The following is a 22,293-nucleotide window of genomic DNA, read 5'->3' on the forward strand; positions in this document are numbered from 1 at the left end:
AGAGAAGATGTTAAACCGGATTTAAACCCTGGCATCCCGTCCACAAAACGCCCTAATATCGATATAAAGGGCTCTTTAAACTGGTTTCTGTACTCCTCCCTGACGAGAGAAGTCAAGCAGCTGAAAATCGGTATGCCATGTCGGATTAGGTTAGCGTGGCCGCAAATCGACGGTAATTGGCCTCCAGGCGGTATCCCCACAGTGCACCATTGATGACCACTCTGAAAAGCGATCTGAAATTCGGATGCACTGGCCAGGTAGAACAGGAAAAGCTCCATGAACTTTTGAATTTTCATTTCCTGTTTGCCCAGCATGAGCTCTGATCAGCCACGGGTAGTGATGCAGCCCCAAATCCCAAAAAGAGGCTTCCAGCATGGACCGTGACAGAGATACTGGATCTGATCGCTTATGAGGAGACAAATCTGTTCATAAAACAGCTACTGGTTAGCAGAAACAAAAAGCCAAAGCATTTGAACAAAACTCCCAGGCTATGATAGACAAGGCCACAGCAGGGACCTCAGCACAAGTGCTGCGTGACAAGCGTAAACGGAAGCAAAGAATCAAATGGAATGCTACATGGGAGGGAGGGAAGGGGGACTGAGGAACTCCAAGCTATCCCACACAGTCCCCGCCAGTCCTCCGAAAATGTATTTTGCATTCGTTGGTCTGAGCTCCAATGCCTGAAGGGTCAAAAACATTGGGTCGCCAGTAGTTCCGGGAATATGTCGTCAAATTTATCCCCCCCTCCCCCAAAGAAGGGAAAAAAATGTCTCTTCCACTCTTCAATGTCCACCATATGTCTAATCTGGAACATGCTGCTGGTAGACGGGATGCTGCCAGCGCTGAACAGCAGCATCCTCTCTCTCCTTTCCCCGGTGCAGAACGGTACAGTACACAAATGACTTAATTAGCCGTCCTCATCATCAATCACGTGAGTGTCCTGGCTGGCCTCGGTGAGGTCGGCACAGCGGTGCTGAGTAAAAATTGGGAATGACTCCCTGTCATTCCCATGGGCAGACGGGTTCAAGCTAGGTAACCGTCCTCATCATAGCAGCTGGAGCCTGAGCTCCATCAGCCCCTCCTACCTTATCGTGTCTAAGAAAAGATTCTGTACTCCTGGAACTATTAATAAGCAGCGGGAGCTGCGTCCTCTCCTCCACTCTTTTAATGTCCTGCCTGACTATCAAAGCAGCTGGAGGCTGCTCCTGCTCACTTATCTCGCTAAAAAAGTCAGTGTTCTTATTCCTGCATTCTTTATTACTTCATCACACAAATGGGGACACTGCCACGGTAGCACGAGGATGTTGTGGGAGGAGGAAGCAATGGGTGGGGTTGTTGCAGGGGCACCCCCTAGAATGGCATGCAGCTCATCATTTCTGCGGGATCTCTGGACTCTGATCCGGAGCGTGTGCTTCTGGCTCTCTAGTAGACCTTCCCCTTATTCTAGGCAGGACTGACTCTATTTTTAGACAAAACATAAAGAAGGGAATAACCCGGGGAGTCATTCCCATTTTTGTCCATGCACCCCCAGCTGACCTCAGCAAGGCCAGCCAGGAGCACCCATGACAGCAGCAGATGGTACAAAAGGATTGATAACCATCATTGCCAATTTCCAATTGCAAATGGTACAAAATGACTGAAAACTGTCATCTCATCACCAATTTACAATGGCAGATGGTGCAATAGGGATGGTAACCATCTCTGCTACCTTGCAAAGGCAAATGAATGCTGCTGTGTAGCGCTGCAGTACCGTTTCTGTCAGCAGCATCCAGTACACATACGGTGACAGTGACAAAAGGCAAAACAGGTTCCAGAGATGCCATGCTATGGCGTCTGCCAGGGCAATCCAGGGAAAAAGGGCGCAAAATGATTGTCTGCCGTTGCTTTCACGGAAGAAGGATTGAGTGACGACATTTGCCCAGAATCACCCGCGACACTGTTTTTCCCCCATCATGCATTGGGATCTCAACCCAATGGGTGAGGGAGACTGCAGAACTATGGGATAGCTACGGGATAGCTACCCACAGTGCAACGCTCTGGAAATTGACGCTAGCCTCGGTACATGGACGCACACTGCCGAATTAATGTGCTTGTGTGGCCGCGTGCACTCAACTTTATACAATCTGTTTTACAAAACTGGTTTATGTAAAATCGGAATAATCCCGTAGTGTAGACATACCCTTATAGTCTGCTTATGTTTTTAGTGACCTTTAGGAACTGGTCCAAACTGATTATCAGCAATACATTTTTTTTGTTATTTTTTTAAAAAAAATATTTTGAGACCACATTTTTGATACATATATATATAATTCTGTGGTCAAAGACAGACAGACTTAACCTTAGCGATACCAAATAAAAGTGCAAAAACGTTCAAAAAATGAAACAAAAAATATGGAAGCATAAGCTAAAAAATTTCTGCATAGCTGAAATCTATTTAAAGCGAGTTCTTGGCAGGGGGTGCTGACAGGAGGAGAAAGCAGTTTTTTAAAATGTCTTCTGCATGTTTGTTTCAAATAACACAAAAATGTCATTTTGTTGGCTTTAAAATATTTCACAGGCAGTTCACTCCTGCATCCTTGGACACCATTGTTGTGGCAGTACCGCCGTCTGCCAGGTAAACAGCAGTATTGGATTTAGAGTGGACTGCCCTGTCACTGCCATTGTTGTTCACCTCGCAGTCCAGTGGTTCAGTGGAGATGACCCATGTTGAAGGGCGCCACCGCTTAAGTGAATATGGAGTTTTCACACGTTTCTTGATCTTTTCTCCTGAGCCCGGTTTGCCGTCTTGTGATGAGTCACCTACTGAAAATAAAAGTCGCAACTAAAATGTTACAAGAAGAGTATGCTTGAGAGTTCAAGGTAGTTACATGTACATGTAGGCCGAAAAAAACAAATCCTGTCAAAACTGGCAATAGTGACAGGAAAGGTGACTAGTATTTATGTACAGTGGGTGCCATTAAAACAAAGGGCCAGATTGTGCTCTCCATTATTACAGTGTATATCTGTAGTAACTCCAGTGGAGTAACTTCAGCTACCCTATGCAGACAGTGGTGTAAGAGAGTAGAATCTAGCCCTCAGCATTTACATTAATGTGACTTTTGTATCCATGCTATTTTTCTATACTTGGAATGGGAGACAAAGCACTTCTGCAATATTACAGGGCAGTAAATGCTGAGTTTTTAAATGGTATCATTACATCATTTATCTTTTAAATTCCATTCTACCTGGCAAATAGGTTCTTACATACATGACCACAGACAAAACCCAGCTTTTCATTTTGAGGCCAAATGTTCTATTCCAGGGGTTGGCAACCTTTCAGAAGTGGTGAGTTGAGTCTTCATTTATTCACTCTAATTTAAGGTTTCGCGTGCCAGTAATACATTTTAACGTTTTTAGAAGGTCTCTTTCTATAAGTCTATAATATCTAACTAAACTATTGTTATATGTAAAGTAAAGAAGATTTTTAAAATGTTTAAGAAGCATCATTTAAAATTAAATTAAAATGCAGAGCCCCCCGGACCGGTGGCCAGGACCCAGGCAGTGTGAGTGCCTCTGAAAATCGGTGCACATGCCACCTTTGGCACACGTGCTGTAGGTTGTCTACCTCTGGTCTAGTCTGTGATTTTCCTGAACCAGAACTTGAGTCTAGGATAGTGAAACCTTTAAGAGAGTTGTTTGTCACCTTTTCTGTGTTTAAATATCAGCAACTGAGATTTGATTGTAAAAAAACAAACAAAAAACCTACATCTTCTTTATTTAACCTGTAAAAAGATGAGGTAAGAGAAAAAAGTACTACAATAAAAAAACAACCCCAAACCTAACTGAATTCATTTTACTAAATTAGAACAAACTGAAGCTAGAAAACCATTCCACCAGTGAACATTTAACTGTATTTAATGAGTGCTCTGTTGCTGGTTTGCACTCTTCTTTTCCAAAAAGTATCAGTGTGTTCTACATTGCTAATTAAACATGTGTGTCTCCTCAGTTTCTGCTGGGAAAGCCCCCACATCCACATAACTTCGCTAATAATATATTCTCTGTCTGCCTAAGCACATTCAAAGGCTTCCAATCCCAGCTACCTTGGCTCCCTCCAAGAACACAGGGTATTTTGGAACAAAAAATTTTCCCCCCAAAGAAAGATAAACAGGCCTTTCCAATAGTCCCTTTGAAACTGAACAGAACAGGGAATAACTAATGGAGGCTATAACCAATGGAGAGCTTAGCTGTAACCGTTTGTTACTTTTGCCTTGCAGGGAAAAGACAAAAAGCCCATTGTGGCTTCTTGTGTCCTTTGCTGTTGAAGCCCAAAGGGTGATTACAGTTATTCTACAGTCTATTAAAGTTGTTTATATCTAAAAATATGTTGCTTTATACAACTGTTGATTAATTTCTCGAACACGCATGCTATGTTGATGAAATATTTACTATTACACTGGGATTCAGACAAAAGTATGGAGCAGTCTGTAGTTTTTCTATCTAGTCTGAACCCCCCTAATGGGACATACTGATCTTCCAGGTCTCAGCCCTGGTATCTAATGCTAATCATACGTGAGAGCTGCATACCAATATTGGGTACCAAGACATCAGCTCACAGGATTGGAATATTTCAAGAAAAGTAACTTATATAACTGTAATTGTTGTTATTTACCACAATAAAATCAGATGTACTTATTCAGAAAAGCTAATAATAATATAGTACAACCAGTCATTTAAAAATAATGGCATATGTAACTAGTTATTGTAATCATTTATTTTAACAACCCTGAAATACTGGACAGCAGGAGAAAATGGGAGGCTTAGGGTCTCCAGAATACCCAGGAGAGGAACCGGGACGGCAATAGCAGAGAAGCTCTGCAAAGAGGAAGAGGTTTAGAAGTGATCAGATTTGGAGAGTGAAAGCAGAATTGATTAGAAAGGAAACCAATTTATTCCAGAGGTGAGGGAGGGGGAAAACTGATATATTTTCAGGCCAGGGGCTACAAATTTAATGTAATGGGATGAGTGAAATTACACCAATAGAAATTAAATATGCATGCAATTTGGGGGGCGGGGTTGGCTATTTGGGCTGTGAGACAATACAGATATTTTTCATCCACACACTTATGTTTAATTCTCAGGTAAGAAAATGTTTGGGAAATTTTTTGAGTTCTGTCAACACTTACATTGCAAGCTACTGCTGTCCAAAGAATTTGTGGCCGATAGATCTAGTGAATTAGGCCTCTGTGCTCTTCTAGTCTGGGTCTGCACAGGATATGTTGTCATTCTCTGGGTGCCAAGTGTAGTAACATCTTGCATTAGACATGGATTACTGTTGTTGTTATTGGCGTTTGTTCGGCCATTGTCCAGCGGTCGCTCTCTCCTGTCCACTAGACGATCCAAAACACCTTCATCTTGGCCAACTTGCTGCTCCCGTCTCAGTAAAGGTTCATGCTCATCAGGGCTTGAGTTAATATTCAGCCGACTGTCCTCTCCACTGAACTGATTCTGCAGCATTTCCTGGGCCCTGTGCGCCACTGAACTGGTTGTCTGGCCAGATGGCACTGCACCATTGGCATATTGGGTTGTTACACCATGCGAGTTTATGCTTTGGCTCCTCCCAACCACTCCATTCATGGTAACTGTTACCACATGAGGTTCTGCAGCATTGATCGTATTCATCTTGGCAACTCCAGTTTCCACTTGCTTCAAGTTTGATTTGTGCTTGCCACCAAATTTCAGTCGTGGCTCCTTTGTTGAATTTTTGGTGTTTAAAGGTAGACTAGTAGGCCTCTTCGGAAGGTTCTGCTGCTTGGGTAGAGGGTAGACCTGAGTAGATGGGACATCTGGAATCAAACATGCTTGACCATTCCCAGCTTGTGTGAAGTCCTGCTGTCCTGTCACCTCTGCTGCAAGTTTGATCAGCGGATAAAGCAAGCTGGAGCTGGTGCTGCTGAGTGGATCTGGTCCACTGAACTGTTTAAGGGAATGCTCCATCAGATTCTCATCAGAGCTCTCCTTTAGGTTCTTATCTACTTCTTTTGGATCCAGCTTGTTGGTTTCTAAGTCCTCCTCTGTTAGTTGCAGACAAACAGGAGTTGGTCCAACAGGCTGCATGACATTTGTAGCATGTTGGTTTGTTTCATCTGAGTAAGGCATCTCAGATATGGTAGTCATGCCAGTGCTAGGCGTGAGGCCAGTTGTGTTGGTGGTAGTTGTGTTGGTGGACAAACTGGTGACACTAGTCTCAGGGCTAGGGATGCGAGCCTGTGCTTGCTGTCGTTCATAGTTAATGGAGTTTCTGTTCTTCTCCCCTGAAGTCAATGGTGTAGTGGACACTGAATGCTCAGAAGAAATGTTCTTCACTATACTGTCAGTGTGGTGGATTGAGTCTTCAATATAAGATGAAGAAGAGTAATCTGGATACGGCCTGATTTTTGGCACACGCCTGTGATGTGACAGGTTGCTTTAAAAGAAAAGAAAAAGTCTGACATTAAGACTTATATAAAAAAACTGCCTCTCACCACTGAAGGTCTCTATTTTTCCCTTCACATATAATCCAAAGACCAACCACTTAAGGAGCTCTGATAACACACTATAGCTTCCATGAAAAATTCTGGCCACCATGAAACTGAACTTGTAGGGCAGCAGGTTTCATCATGGATGTTATTTATGTAACAAAGCCTCTTAATTGTTTTAAAAGCCAAAAGTAAGGAATTTTGTCATCCCATCTGATGATTGCCCACTTCACTGCTGAGGCTCCACTCTAAGTGCAATGAAGAGATCTTGGGGTGAGGGAGGTGAAGAGAGCCCTGCGGAGAGGATGGAGGAAATGAAACAGGAAAAATCATGGAGTTGCAAATTATGATAAAAAACCATGATACATAATTTTAAACACAAAGTTTAATATGGTAAGACACACTCCCTTGGGTATCAAGAGTAACCCCAAACAGGATCTCTAGTATACACACAGAGCATTAATATCAGCTCAGCTGACTCTCCTTCCCTTTGGATCATTTACAGTCAGAAAAGGGAAATACGCAGTCTCTCTCTGCAGGTCAGAATCATTATAAAGTCAATGCTGACCTTGTGGTTCCTTACTTGGAAAATTCAGGACTGGGAATCTGAATGATTTCCTGAACTCATATCTCTCAGCTGGCAGTGAACACACAAAGCTTTTAGCAGAAACATTTTAAACAGAAATGTCATGAATCATTTAGCAAGAGTTCCTGAAGACACTTCATAATCACTTCTTTATTTTGACTGTGGAAGTTCAAGGCTATTTTTCAGGTAGCTATATAACTCAGTGAGAAGGTCAGATCTTCTCTCTCCAAAATACATTGTGTACATCATAGGTATATTGAATTTGTGGGAATCTGGGGACCCAAAGCTACAAGGAATCAGTTAGTTGTGGATTCATATAGTAAGTTTGTGAAAAATCTACACAAAACTATGCAAAGTCCATATACACACTAGGTCACACATGTTCATATAAATATGCCAGTTCCCAAGAATAGTCAGCTCCTGTTAACATTCTGATCTCACTCCCAGGGTGACCTGTGTACTGAGGACAGCTGACTAACACCAGACTACTTCACTTCTTACCGTTCATTCTGCATGGCAGTAGACATAGGATTGACTGTTGGGCTGACTGATTTGTTCCTCTCCCAAATCATCATGAGTTCAGCCATCCTCTCTTCAGCACACTGCGCTGTCAGTCGAGCTTCAGCATCTTGGTCCCAACAGTCTTCGATCGTCTCTTTAAGGGACCTCACAGCCTGCAAGAGAAACATTGTGTCAAATTATTCTCCTTTACATGTTGTGTTTTTAATCTACTTTCTTATGATTTATAGTGATCTGAATAAAGTGAAATACTGACTTTTAGCCATAAGCTGGTGTACATTTTAATGAGAGAATGAAGGTAAAAATGCACAAATCTGTTCAAGTTAATTTACACAAAAGAGTGAGCATTTACATGATGCTATAATCCTAATACCTTTCATAATATATTACATAACAAACTATATGGTCAAGTATTCAAAAGTCAAGAAATGCCAGAATTATGGTTGCCTGTGCAACCTTCCTTCTGGCTCTGGTGCATATGGATTATGATAGTCTTTAATTACATGATCACATACTTTTTTTTTTTTTGAATTGAGGCCCTCCCTCATTCAATGTACAGAATGTACTCAGGAATACCATCATTTTTATACTATCATTCAATTGACAGTTCCTGCTTTATTTTGCTAGAGACACAATTAATGCAAGATCACTTATTTCCTCCTGGTCTCTTCCAGACTGCTCATCACTGTAGGCTCTGAGTACCTCACAAACATTAATGAATTTCTCTTCACTGAGAGATGTGAAAAGGTTGTTATCCCCATTTTACAGATGGCAAAATGCAGAGAGAGACTCTCCTGAGGCAACTCCATGAGTCAGTGGCAGAGGCACGTGAGACTCTGAACATTCCTCCAGACCATGCTGCCATGCTCCACACAGTGGTGTAGAGCATGCACAGTTGCAGTTACAAGTGCTCCACACTCCTACTTCCTCAGAGTCGTAAGTGGGGCACAGAGGAAATGAGAACACACTTAATGGCTACTTGCTAACATTTTGACTTAAGGCTTAAATTTTCAGAAGAGCCTGTGTTTTTTAGGAGCCTACGACTCATTTTCAAAACTCACCTCAGTTATTTCAGAGCTTCTTTTGAAAATGGGATTTACGTGTTTTTGAAAATTTTAATCTAAATTTCATGTTCAGTGTCATACACAAAAACAGTGGCAGAAATAGACCTGAGCTGTCCTGTGACAGTCACCTGCCTTAACCACAAGACCATCCTCTTTCTTCCTGTATTTCCCTCCCTGAGCCAATTACACACCTTCCAGCTTCTAGAGCAAATGAAGCAGGGAATCTACAGACTGTTTCATTCACTACACCACCCTGGTTATTCCCCAGAGCATCACCCAGTGCACCAAATGAGACGGGGCCCTATGGAAAAAATAGAACGTGATCATGTAATTATAGACTGTATCATAATTCAAGTTCAGCAAAAAAGATTCTGCAAATAGTAAATTTGCTAAAAAATGCATTATGTACAACTGTAACTGTCACGTATCATGCATCACTGGTGGGGTTTGAACCCTGAAACTTTCGCACATAACACAAGGCAGTTATTCCCATGGAGTGGGGTGGTAAAGATGGACCCAGCATATGTCCCCAGCGGTCTAAGGAGTAGTCAAGAGGAGCCCAGCCCTCTCTTCCCACTCCTCCCAGGAGGTAGGGAAAGCTCTTTCCCCAACTGGTGCCCCTAGAGTTGGGAAATGGACCAGTGGGACCATGTCTTGAGTCTGGAGGAGGTGAGGGAAATTACTAGAAAATGCCTAGAGTAGTTCTCTCCCCCACCCTCCGAGAGATATTGTCTGTTCCTGGTGCTCCTATGAAGTGTGTGTACTGCCAGGGCTGCCCAGAGGATTCAGGAGGCCTGGGGCAAAGCGGGGCAGCGGACATTAAAAAAGGCACCACCAGCTGCCGAACTTGTACTCACTAGGAGGTGCTCTGAGTCTGTGGCGGTGGCGGGTCCTTCACTCGCTCCGCGTCTTTGGCAGCAATGAAGGACCCGCCACTGAAGTGCCACCAAAGACCTGGAGCAACTGAAGGTCCCCCCGCCGCTGAAGTGCCGCCAAAGATCCGGACCGCTGCCGGGTGAGTAAAAATTAAAAAGGCGTCTCTAGCCAGGAAAGGGGTTCTCGGCCATGGCTCTCAGGGCCCCTGTGGGGCCCAGGGCAAATTGCCCCACTTGCTCCCCTCCCCAGTAGCCCTGTGTACTGCTACTGATGATTATTTTGTAAGCAGCATAGGCCCAGCCTTAGATTAGAATGTACATTTTCAGTTATTTTGCAATGTTGCCAAAAGCTTAGTGACAACACAAGAAAAATGGTAGTCACCTAAATACAGGGGCTACCTGTCCACCCTATAATAATCCTAATAGTTCTATAGTTCAACATAATTAGCATTTAAAATGAAAATCTGTAAAATAACATAACCCAACCTGAGCATCAACAGGGTATGTCTGCACTGCACTAACACATCCCTGGCTGGCCCCATGTCAGCTGACTTGGGCTTGTGGGGCTCAGGCTGTGGAGCTATAAAACTGCAGTGCAGACATTCGGGCTGGGGCTGGAGGCCAGGCTCTGGGACCCTCCTCCCCACCCTGAGATCCCAGCGCCCTGCCTCATCTAACCCAAACAGCTATGCTGCAGTTTTACAGCCCCATAGCCCAAGCCTAAGTCAGCTGACATGGGCCAGACATACCCAAAGAGTCCAATCAACATTGTGAACTGCACTAGCTACAACTGTGCCAAACTTGGTTCTTCCAGAGCTGTATTTACCAGCAATATAACATCCGTGCTGTAATGAGAACAGTGCACCATGGTTTTCTTGAACAATATGGATGAACCTCTGCAACCGTTTCTAGGTAGTTTCACTTTTTCGAAAACATCACAATGTCTTGCAATAACATTACTCTGGTAGACTCTGTCCAGATCTGAAATGGTTTAAGACATGTTGACACGCGCTAGAGCAGATATGGCCTTACATTCCCTATCACCTTGAGAGTGCAGATTGTTACACGTCGACTACCAAAGTGTCTGATGGTTCAAGAAGACAATTTCAGCAATTGAAACAATATAATTAGAAAATCACTTTTATTAAAAGCCAAATATTTAGTCCATTTATTTTTTTAACCACAATTTCTCTCACTTCTTTGACTATTTTTATATTTGTTGTGACATAAACATGTAAATCATCATACTTTTCATTTTCTACCTTTAACAAACAGCCTAAAGATCACCTCCAATTTACAGAGATTATTTTAACTCAATTACTAAGTAGGGAGTAGTGTGCAACAGATATTCTCAGTGCTGGATCGGCTCAGTGGAACAGAGAAAAAGTTGGGAATTTTTTCTCATCTCCTAATCAGAAAACTGCCTTATTTATATTTTTTGAGAAAAGAAATTTTTCAAATGAATATCAAATTAATAAGCAACATAATATTTCTAAAATCTGGTAATATTTATTAAATGATCAGTGAGCGCTGTAGGCTCTGCAAATGCTGAAAAACATATCTTGGCAAAAGAAGATATAATTTAAGAAAGTACTCAGCTTTACAATCCTTATGTACAATAGCAAATACTATGTAATTTTTACTAGCTAAAATTTTGGGGCATTCTTAGTTTATAAAATTTCCAGATATGGACTGTCTTGATATTTCTGCCTTGTTTACGTTGAGGACATTTGGGCACTTGGCATATAATATTAATAATAAATATAATGTACTTTTGCACCTATAACACTTAAAAATCCAGTAGTAAATACAGTATTTCTCTTTTAAACCCCCTAGTTTTAATCTGAACTGTTTTATAACAATGAATTCTTTTAAATTGAATTCAGTATTTTAAGAAGTCCAGCCTGGAGCAGCTCTAGAACTTTAAATATTAATGTCAAGTAGAAGAAAATGGATTTAACATTTGGCTTTGAAAGAGTGAGAGCACAACTTAGCTACCTCAAGCAAATGCTTCTTTTTAACTTTCTATCTTACCAGGCTGTTCTCTTTCCAAGCTTCTGGGAATTTTGGTCGTTGCTTCTCCCTAGATACCAGTACTTGCATATCTTCAAAAGTGGGATGGTTTCCAACTTCTGTCTGGAATGCCATCTGGTACTCTGGCACCGACTCCCCTGTTAGGAAAGAAAAACAAACAAACAAAAACCCTATAATGAAATCACAGCTGTAAAAAACCGGGAATCAAGAACTTTTACATGAGAGGAGGTGGCATGGAGATTGCTCCCTATGATGTTTTTTTCCCTTTCCCTTAAAGCAGACATTTTAAATTAACAAAATGTAGTTGAGTTAGTTAAATATGAACAAGTCATTGTTTAGAACTGCCTAGGGAGGCACTCAAAGCTTTGCCCAATTGATGGGTGCATTGGCAACTGGCCAAGAACCTGTCAGACACATCTAATTTGTATGGGGAAAAAAAAACAGATTGTATTTAACATGGGAGGGAAGCACAATCAGACTATAGGTCCCAGCATGCCACGTACAGCTGTTTGGCTATAGATGGAATACTACATGCCAGCACCTGTTAAATCCACAGGCTGCACCTCAGTAATAAATACAAGGATGGCTATGGGTTCCACTTTACCTGCCCATTTCCCCTTCTACCATATTACAGGCACTGAGTGAGTTTTCAGAGGATACTGGTATCAAAAGAGCAAATGAACTATATAAGGACATGTGTTTCATCCATGTCCATTGTATTACAACTGAGTACATTGTACTAATTCCAATAAAATCCTTAACACTAGATGGCACTGAGATAATGGTGAAAAACAGTGAAGAAAAATCTGTTCTGTAACACAAGTGTAATGGATTGTATTTTTAAAATGTGAAAACACAAATTTGGTTTCTGATCCATATTTTTTTTACTAACATCATTATTTCAGTCAATCCTTTAGTTACCTGGGAAGAGGTCTGTGCATCTCATGAAGATCTCCCAGTAGATAAGGCCTAGTGCGTACATATCTACTTGTTTCAGAGCAGATTCACAGTCCCTCAAGTTCACTGCTCCTTCGAGCACTTCAGGAGCCATATAGCGGATTGTACCAACCTGTAAGAACAAACAGTTGCACTCTTAACTCACAAGGTAAAGTCTACATTTGACTCAGTTTATTACAGATCCTATTTATTATTCTTACCCTACCTTGTGTTTTCTTCTATCATTTAGAAGAAAAAGCAGTTACTTCCATTATGTATATCCTTGGACTCTAACCTCTTATCACCAGCCTAGTCATAATAAAACCTTTCCTGAGCTATCTTGCTTCTGTTGCACTTATCAAATACATGCAAAATAAAAGATTATGTCCCTTGTATTGTGTCCTCATATTCAGCAGGACACAGTGCAAAGCCTTTGATAGAGGAATAATAACTCCACAAATAACTTCACTTTATAGCAGGGTATTTTATGGTAACAGGAGAGGACCTACTGGGAAAAATAATTCATCTTCTTCACCTAGGAACGTTGGCAGGGCCTCCCCTTCTTTCCTGCAGGTTCAGGGAACATTGACAACTGTATGCCTACTCGCATGGCTATCGCCACACATATTTACTCTCGTTGGGGAACAGGTAGCAAGGTCAGCCCAGCCCTTCTTCGTTACCAATTGGGTAGTGTTAGGTTCCACTTATGCTTGCCCTTTAAAAAGTGGTAACTTATTCTCTCTCTGCTTCTTTCTTCAGTTAGGCATTAAGTTCTGTATATCTAGAGAATTAACATCTAAGCATTAAGAATTATTTATTTACAGCATATTATTATTATTATTATTATAGCTGAATTCCAAGGGAATTATATTAATACAGTTGAACACACATTGAGAAGTGAAACTTCACTGTAAATGGACTGAAGCATTCTGGGACTTTCACTCTTCTTCACTTAAAGCAGTGCTTCACTATAATTGAGTTTCCTATATTCAGATTCCACTGTATTCATGCTTCTACAAGTTACAGAAAGAAGCAGGTTCTTAAACATCCTTGCATGGGCCAGCACCCCTCAATCTCCACAATCTGACCATATAATGATGTCAGGGGATGATGGAAGGGTCTAAATGGCTTGTAGAAAGCTGGAAGTGGGACATGGAGACTTTACTTCTATGCCACTTCTTCAAATCCAGTTCAGGGTTGGTCATGACAAAAGATCATTACCATCTGAAGGTTGTTTGGGGCCTATACGAAAGGAACTGGCAATCTCAACACAAGACCTAAAGACTGTGTTGCCACACCACAACAAACCCCATTGCAATTGCACCTATGTTTACAGATCTCAGCAGAGGATTGAATTGATATGGAGATTTAATTACTTTCTGGGACCTAGCAGTGGTCTCTCCAAGTTTGGACCAAGGGGCTTTGGTGGGAAAATGTGCACTGCCACTGACCTGTCAGACCTATTCTATTGAAAGAGGACTTACAACTCCAGGGCTGTCTATATGTCCTCTTTCAAAAACACTACACTTGTTTTAAAATGTTTTATTAAAAGGGCCAAAGAACCTTATCGCCCCAATGCTATAACCCACTCTTTTCAATATCTTCCCTTCACAGAAATTGTGCAACCATTGCATTTACCCTGTGACTTGAGGAGCAAATATTTCAAGATTGCTTCCAAATTCATTTTTCTCTTGCTAGATACCATTTACAAATGCCCATCATTGTGTTTTCTTAATTCATGCTCACCTCACTAATGGCTGCATTGTCCTCCTCGCCCGGACGTACCAGTCGATTTCCAGTTAATCTCATGGATAATCCAAAATCACTAATTACACATGTTCCATCATTCTTCACCAATACGTTACGGCTGTTCAAGTCACGATGGGAAATTGCAGGTTTATAATGGTCTATTGGGGTAGATGGAAATGTTCATTATTACTTGAGTAGCTCTTTTGCTTGGCAAAAGAGGAACCAAATTGTGTTTGCTTGGTTTTTATAGAACTTTTGTTTTTAAGGCCGCTAACAATTTCCCCTGCTTACAGTGACCACTGCAACACGCTCTATTAACTACTGAAAGACTGACAGGCGTTCATGATATTTTGCTGTTTATGTGCAATGCATTATTATATAATTGTGATACATAGACCTAATAGTCAGTAAGCTTCTTTTGATTCCAAAAGTAGTTCAGCATTTTAGCTGTAGTGTATTTAAGCATGGATCTGCTGTCGCGGATCTAATGGCCAGTCCAAATGAGGTCACCATATTCATACAGTCCTCATTTAAAAGAAAGCACCAGCAATTCACTATAATTAGCTTGGTGTCTGTGCAGAAACTGGACAGATGGGGGCACTTATATCAGTATACGTCTCAGACTTATTCCAGTGCTTGAACGCACTATAGTACTATTGAAATGGATCTCAGTTGCCCCACAGGAGAATCTCAGATTCCTCTTAAATTTACTACTCCAGTTGGACAACTGAACACACATGGGTAAGTCTAAACTGCAATTAGACACCCATGGTTGACCTGGGACATCAGACTAGGACTCGTGGGCCTTGAGCTAAAGAGCTATTTAATTGCAGTGTAGAGGTTCCAGATCATGCTGTCGCCCAAGCTCTGGGACCCTCCCACCTTGCAGGGGTCTAGAGCCTGGGCTCCAGCCAAAGCCTGAACATCTACCTTGCAGTTAAACAGCCCCTTAGCCTTAGGCCCACGAGCTCACGTACAGAAGTTTTTAGCAAATTTTTGTGGATTTCACTATAAATTGTATAATATAGCTGAACAAATTAATTATACAGAGGCTTGGCAATGCTTTTATCATAAAATATTGTGACTATAATCTTAACAAGAATTCTCAAGTTACTACTGCTCGACAGTGGAAGAGTTTATAGCCATTATTTGAATCAAGACTTGTTCACTACAAACAGCCAAGACTATAGAGGTGATTTTGCTCTGATCCGATGTTCATAGAACCACAGGAGCTTCTTAAACACTGTGAGCTCCTTGCTGGCTTTTACAAATCAGTCTATTGCTATATCTCTATGGTGGTGGACGGCTTACGCAATTATAGCTGCTTACGGAGATACCTGGGTGTACATTTCAAAATGATTAAATTAAGGTGGTGGCTGCAGTTTCACTAGCATACATGAATACCAAGTATGGTAGCACCAGCCTGGTATTTAAGTAGTTATTTTCCTTTATTTTTCACTGTCTTAGCAAATATCAATCCTTATTTTTATGTAAACTTGCTTTTTTAATCAAAAATTCAGCACTCTCTCAAGTTCTAGCAGTTACTGGTGAACTGATCTTTCCACAGCTTTTTATCTTTTCCATTTGTAACAAAAAGGCTAATACCTCACTGCCTGCCAGTACTCTGTAATCTTTTACATCACACATTTCAGAATATGTCTGGTATATAATCACGATACTTTAGCTCCCAAAATGTTAAATGAAGCATGCAAGCACAGAAGAAAAACTCTTATATCAGTATGTTGTCCCATCTAGTGCTGTAATAAACCATTAAAGTATGCAGGTGATGTCATTTATACACCAAAAAGCTATAATCTTTGTCCTGAAATAAAAAATGAAATAGTATGAAAAATAAAACTACAATAAAACAGAAGATTTACATATTTTCCTTCCATATACATCATACCCACTCTTTTTTAAACCACATACACTATTTCAGTGACCTATACCTGAACTGCACAATGCATGAGAACACTTCAGCCATTTTCTTGCATTTAGATACTGTATGTTAAATTCTTTAGGTCTTTAGTAATTTGTTGCTATGATACAGCAGCATTGTGCAACTCTGCTTCTTGCTTGCCTGTTTATAGGATTCTGTAGCATCTCATTCCACATTTTCATAGAAGTGTCTACAGATCTACATCATGGTCCTGGAGTACTCAGGAGAACAGAATGTACTACAGGAAGCTCTTTGTAGTCTATTTTGAGTCATCATCTGCTCACATTAATTCATTTCTCAAACCATACATTTTCTCTTCACTACTAAGATTAAAAACAAAACAAGCACCTCCCACCCCCAACTACCACATGGTACCAGCTCAGTTATTGTGGTGTAAACATGTCTCTTCCTGACCATACCTCCTCTAGGTAACTCTGTGTGAAGGTATGCCAGGCCCCTGGTTACCGAATGTGCCAAACGACAGGAGCTCACCCAGTCGCTGGTGTGAAGACTCAAATACTTGCACAAAGAACCCTAGAGAAAGAATAAAAACAGTGCATTGACATTTTATCATGTTGAATAACCAAGTCAAAATCTTTTCGAGGGCCCACATGACATACAGTGCTCCCTAATACCCTGATCCTGAAATTGCTCATCAGTCTACCTGCATCCCATCAGTTGCTGGATCAGGGTCCAAGTTTACCTTTATGAGTGTTTGTTGCTGCTGTTGGTTTTTTGGTTTAGTCAGAAAATGAAAGTAGATAAACCAAGAGACTGCATTTATTTTTTGCAGCTGTTATAATATTCTGAAATTCCTAATGAACAGTGCCTGAACAAAGGTAACTGAAGAAACTATTATGTTGAGTACAAAGTGGTGGACTTTGAACAATATCAGGATTTTAGTCATAATAAAAGGTTTTCTAATTTATCTCCCTGATATTTTCCCAGTCCCAGCAGATTTAGGCTTGGTCTGCATTACCAATTGATGTTAGTATAACTATGTCACTCAGGGTGTGCAAAATCCACCCCCTTGAGCAACACGTTCAAACCAACCAAACTTGCAGTGTCGACAGCGCTACATAGCCAGGAGGGCTTGTCCCATTGACATAGTTACTTGAGAGGTGGAATATAAATGTCGACATAGACGGCGTCTTCACTAAGTGCTGTAAGTGTAGACAAGCCCTCAGTCAGTCAGCAAACATTGCAGGGATAGAAACAGGAACATCATGATCCCCTTTCCCACCAAGAGAAGTTAAACAAGGAAATAGAGCTCCTGACGCAGCTGTGGAGGAACAAATCTGAAAGAGAAACTGAATGCTGTCATTTTGGGAACTGAAAAGATTCCAGATAGCTCTTATTTTCCAAAAGTGTCTAGAGGAAAAACTCCAGTCTCATCTATCTGGAAGATGCAAGATTCCCAGTAAAATAAGAACTAGATCCTACCAGTCTTTACTCCCACAAGCACTCCTTTATGCAAGTAGTCTTACTAACATTACAGTCCATTAAACCTCTTCTCCTCCAGAGTCCAGCCACAGAGCACTCCCCAGTCCAGACACTCAGACCTTCTGCCCCCTCCCCAAAGCCCAGCCATGAGGTGCTCCCCTACACCAAGCACCTGCACCCCCTCCCCACAGAGCCCAGCCACAGGGCACACCCCCAGGCCAGCCAGGCACATCCACTATCCCCAGACCTCAGCTGTGGGTTACCCCCTATCCCAGACACTTGCAGGCCCTCCTCTTAGAGCCCAGGGATCCAGAGTGAGAAACAGCCTGATGCTGAGTCCCAGGCTTATACAGAGTTTCCTGCAAACTGCCACCTTCCTTCAGGACATGCTGGGAAATGCAACTGCAAGGAACTCTCCAGACCCTCACACTTCCCAACAGTGTCTTATATTTGCAAGCTAGGGAGCTGGTCTCTGCTGGGTCCAATGTCCCCTAGTGGTAGCCAGCAGCTCTGCAGCCCCAGTTCTGTGGACGGAAAGGAAATTCTGTGCAGAACATTAATTCTGCATTGCACAGTGGTGCAGAACTCCCCCAGGGGTAGTATATGCATTACAATATAGTGCTTATTTACATGATTGCACACTAAGTTTGCCTATAAGACGCGCTTCATTTCATATTCAGGTACATAAATTGCACAGTGGCAAAAGCATATTTTTTCCACTGTCTTCATATCTGGAAATTAGCTGAACCAGTTTTACTTGATCTTTCAAGAACAATTTTCTCTCTCTCTCTCAGGTTATGACCAAATGTGGGAAATTTCAACTAGAAAATTAAGTTTGGGAAAGTGATTTGTAACAAAAAGGCTACTACCTCACTGCCTGACAATACTCTGTAAACTTTTACATCACACATCTCAGAATATCTCTGATATACAATTACAACACTTTTTTTACTTGTGTAAATCACTGCACCTGAGGTCTGCATGTGACTGAGCTTTTCCTGTGGGAATTCTTGGTTTGTAGCAGTCTCTCTACTTACATATCCATCTATCACTGCTACTGCTTTTTCAGAGGCATTTTCAGTTTTAATCACTGTCAACTAAGACATTCTTTATAGCATTCAAGTTTAATCACTGGCACCTAGGGTACTGTCTCCTTTATAAGTTATGCCACATCGTTTGGCTTTTAAAATATTTTATATAGCTTTTATATTATTGTATTCATTTTTACTTCTCACTTAAAGTGCGTGTGTGTGTTGCATATATATATATATATATATATATATATATATATATATATGAAAGCTTAAAATATCTTGGATGGGCAGCATTTATATATAAGAAATAATTTATTACTATTGATTAAAATAATTGCCCTTGGATATTCCATTCCTGTTTGAACACTGATGCTTCCCACCCATTTTTACCCCCAAAGACTCATCACACAATCCTCATCCTTCTGGATAGTAGAGAATATGGTATTAGTAGCTCAGCCATAGAAGGAAATATCTCATTTTAAAGTTATCCAATTGCCTGAACATATTAACTATTTTATCTATTAAAACCAACAAGAACCAAATAAATAATTCTGAAATAAAAATTAAAGCTTGTATTTGTTATATATATTTCACATACACTTCAATTATTTTATAATAATTATTTCATTATTAACGTATGTAACATTAGTTACAATGTATGCACACTCCCCCAATGATGAAATTCAGCCAGTTCTGGTATGAGGTCAGCAAATCACCCAGAACAAAGCATGCTACACAACATTTTGGCACAGGGCATGAAGAAAATTCTTCCCATCAGTCTCACTTCCTGCCTATCTTTTTTAAACAAATATACTATGAGGTCTTTAATGTCCACATGGAGCAACCAAACTCATCCGTAGTTTTAAAATCTCATGTGAAAGATCACTCTCCACCTCCCACCCCCGTAACACATACACTATAAGTTGCATAGAACTCAATTTATTTGCTGTGGGAGAATTAAGGTGAGGTGATTCAGTATTTCTTGCCTGGCCTCAGGCCCCTTTGGAGTACACCGGTCCTTTATGACTTTGCTCTTCTAGTCTCCTAGTTCAACTCCAGCTATTCTCAAATCCTTATGTCATATTCCTATCTCCTCTAACTCAGAGAGTATAGCAGATGTGATACCTGCTTAGGGCCTCTGTGCCCTCCCCAGCAGTCTCATATCAGTCTTCAGGGACTTCTAATCCTGTTCCTTGAATAGCTTTCTGCCAGTCTGCTGCTGGTGCAAAGTGGTTCTCAGCCTCTCTGGCAGCAGCCCCCTTCTGCCTGGGCTGCAGTTTCTTATGTCAACTGTTGCTGATCAATCAACTGGCCACATCTGAGGGAGTAGCTACTCACCCCTTAATCCCTTAGGCTGGGTCAACACTATTACTTATGTCAGTATAACTTACACCGCTCAGGAGTGTGAATAAGACCCCTTCTGGCAACATAAGTTATACCAACCTAAGCACCAGCGTGGACACTACTACATCCTCTCTATTTCACTATTCTTAGGTATAAACCAATTTATTTTCCATGAAGTACTTACGTTGGGATAATATTCCATCACCAACAAATATTCCATACGTCCATCCGCAGTGAATCGCTCATCGCCCACAATGAAGCGGGCAATATTGTCATGATCCATCAGTGGGACTCTGTAGATGTTCCTCTCGTTGATAAAGTTCTGGCGGTTAGCAAAGGAAAATACTTTTACAGCCACTGGACGCTCATCTAGGGAACCTTTATACACAGCTCCATATCGCCCCCGGCCAATTAGCTGTAAAAAGTTAAAAGTAGTCAATACATTGATTAAAATAGTAATGATCAAGAGAGATTTTCACACTGCAAAGTAGAATGGATATGTATAGTTATGGGCCACGTTATAAAATTTCACTATCATATACTCCACATATATTACCAAATAAAGTGTCAGCATTCAAGAACACATTTTCATAAAACTGAGGTTCAGATTTGCATGAAATAAATGCATACACATGCTAAAATTTGATAACGGCATAGCACTATATTTCCACAAGGAATTCTCATTATGTACAGGCAAAGAAATATACGTGTGCACAAATTTTGGAATACAAACCTCTAGCTCTAGTTTAAAAAGTTTGTTTTTAAAACAGTTACTGCCCCAAGAGAGAAAGAGCAGGGTTCCAAGTAAACTATGACGTTTTGAACACTGTATTGAATATGGTTCTCAGAGAAGACAGAGCCTACAGCTGCATTTCTGTGACCCTAAAAGTGTCTCAAACCCAGAAAGCAAGGGACTCTCTGGTATCTAGCACTGAGTTTCAGCTGGCTTGACCAGCCCAGTACTCCAACTCACTGTTGTCATAATCTGTATCTAAAAGGTGTCATGTAAGATATCGGAAGTGAACAGGTGACACACTGGAGATTAATATCATTGTGAAATGTACACATGAACATTATATATAAAATTACACATAGTTTGTAAACCAGCCATGCAGGTAAAACAGATTTTTTTCTAGCCAAAGGAATGTGGGTCTGCCTGCTTGAGTGCGTCTTCCATGTTATTCAAGCCAGGTATGGTCAAAAGACAATGGGTATCGGAAACAGCAGGAAGATCATTTGCATTATAAAAAAAATCATAAACGGGGAAGAAGCCAGCATAGCATCTACACCAGACAGTGTGACATTTACATCCAGCAGGCGAAAGGAACTTTATTAGGGTATACTCTTCAGAAAAAATGCATTTCAAAGGTTGACTGGACTATAAAGAGGGAGGAGCGAACCCCTAAATCATTCTTCACCTGAGGAGTCAAAGAAACGAAGTGCTTTGAGCTCTGGTTAATGAACGGGTTTGCAGTGCTGGAAGATGACTGTGGTGAGAAAAACTTTGAAAAAAAGACTAGTTCGAAGTTGAGTTTTAGTCTTAGAAACATCTTTTTACTTTTGTCTGTAACCATTTTTATCCTTATTCCTTATACTTGGTATCCCTTAAACATATGTCCTTTTGTTAATAAACTGGTTTTACTTTTACCATAAACCAGCTCAGCGCTTTGATGGAAGGGAAGGGTGTGTTAACCCTCTAGTCAAGTTAATAAGATGCTGTTTTCTGTGTCTTTACAGGGGGCAGTGAATGTAAGGTTTTGTAGGTCCTACAGTCAGAGGGGCTGTGCACTGGAGAAACGATGTCTCTGGGACCTCAGGAACTAGAGTTCACTGATTATAACCTGCTAAGCAAGGTTTGGATTGGCAAAGTCCTGAAAAGAGTTTGCGGGCACAGCAGACAAGCTGGTATGTCAGGGAGCTAACACATCTCTTAGCGGCAGCAAAGCTCTCACTTGGTGAGGCTGAGGGGTAACATGGCAGCTCATGGTTCTAAGAACCCTGGCACAGGTCTCCAATTCTTCACCTCCCCAAGGTCTCCATTCCTAGGCAACAGGAAGAACCACTTGATGACAACTGAGTGGCTGTTCTCTCTGATACTCCCTGAAAAACCTGAAGCAAGTCAGGCCCAAGAAGGGTCTGAAAGGCCTTATAAAACTCAATAGGCAAACCATCAATATCTTGTGCCTGCCTTAGAGCAAAGTCATTTAGTGCAGAAGTCAATTCCGAGAGTGCCAGATCCTGTTCAAGTCCGTCCACATTCAATGCTGAGATCCTAA

General features: G+C 41.2%; 1 protein-coding gene across 2 annotated transcripts in view; it reads right to left on the reverse strand.

The window, feature by feature from the left end:
* Positions 1-1,428: 1,428 nt before the first annotated feature.
* The window catches only part of BMPR2 (bone morphogenetic protein receptor type 2), a 175,470-nt gene continuing 154,605 nt past the window's right edge, over positions 1,429-22,293 (reverse strand). For both annotated transcript variants that reach the window (XM_075069998.1, XM_075069999.1), the window contains exons 6-13: positions 20,202-20,432; positions 16,616-16,730; positions 14,255-14,415; positions 12,494-12,641; positions 11,573-11,709; positions 7,582-7,754; positions 5,163-6,442; positions 1,429-2,802 (exon numbers count right to left, since the gene is read on the reverse strand). In XM_075069998.1, the coding sequence (XP_074926099.1) occupies positions 2,552-2,802; positions 5,163-6,442; positions 7,582-7,754; positions 11,573-11,709; positions 12,494-12,641; positions 14,255-14,415; positions 16,616-16,730; positions 20,202-20,432 (2,496 nt within the window). In that variant the 3' untranslated portion in view covers positions 1,429-2,551. The remainder of the gene's footprint in view (positions 2,803-5,162; positions 6,443-7,581; positions 7,755-11,572; positions 11,710-12,493; positions 12,642-14,254; positions 14,416-16,615; positions 16,731-20,201; positions 20,433-22,293) is intronic.

Source organism: Chelonoidis abingdonii, chromosome 10 (assembly GCF_003597395.2).
Source record: "Chelonoidis abingdonii isolate Lonesome George chromosome 10, CheloAbing_2.0, whole genome shotgun sequence".
In the NCBI taxonomy this organism is placed as follows: domain Eukaryota; kingdom Metazoa; phylum Chordata; order Testudines; family Testudinidae; genus Chelonoidis; species Chelonoidis abingdonii.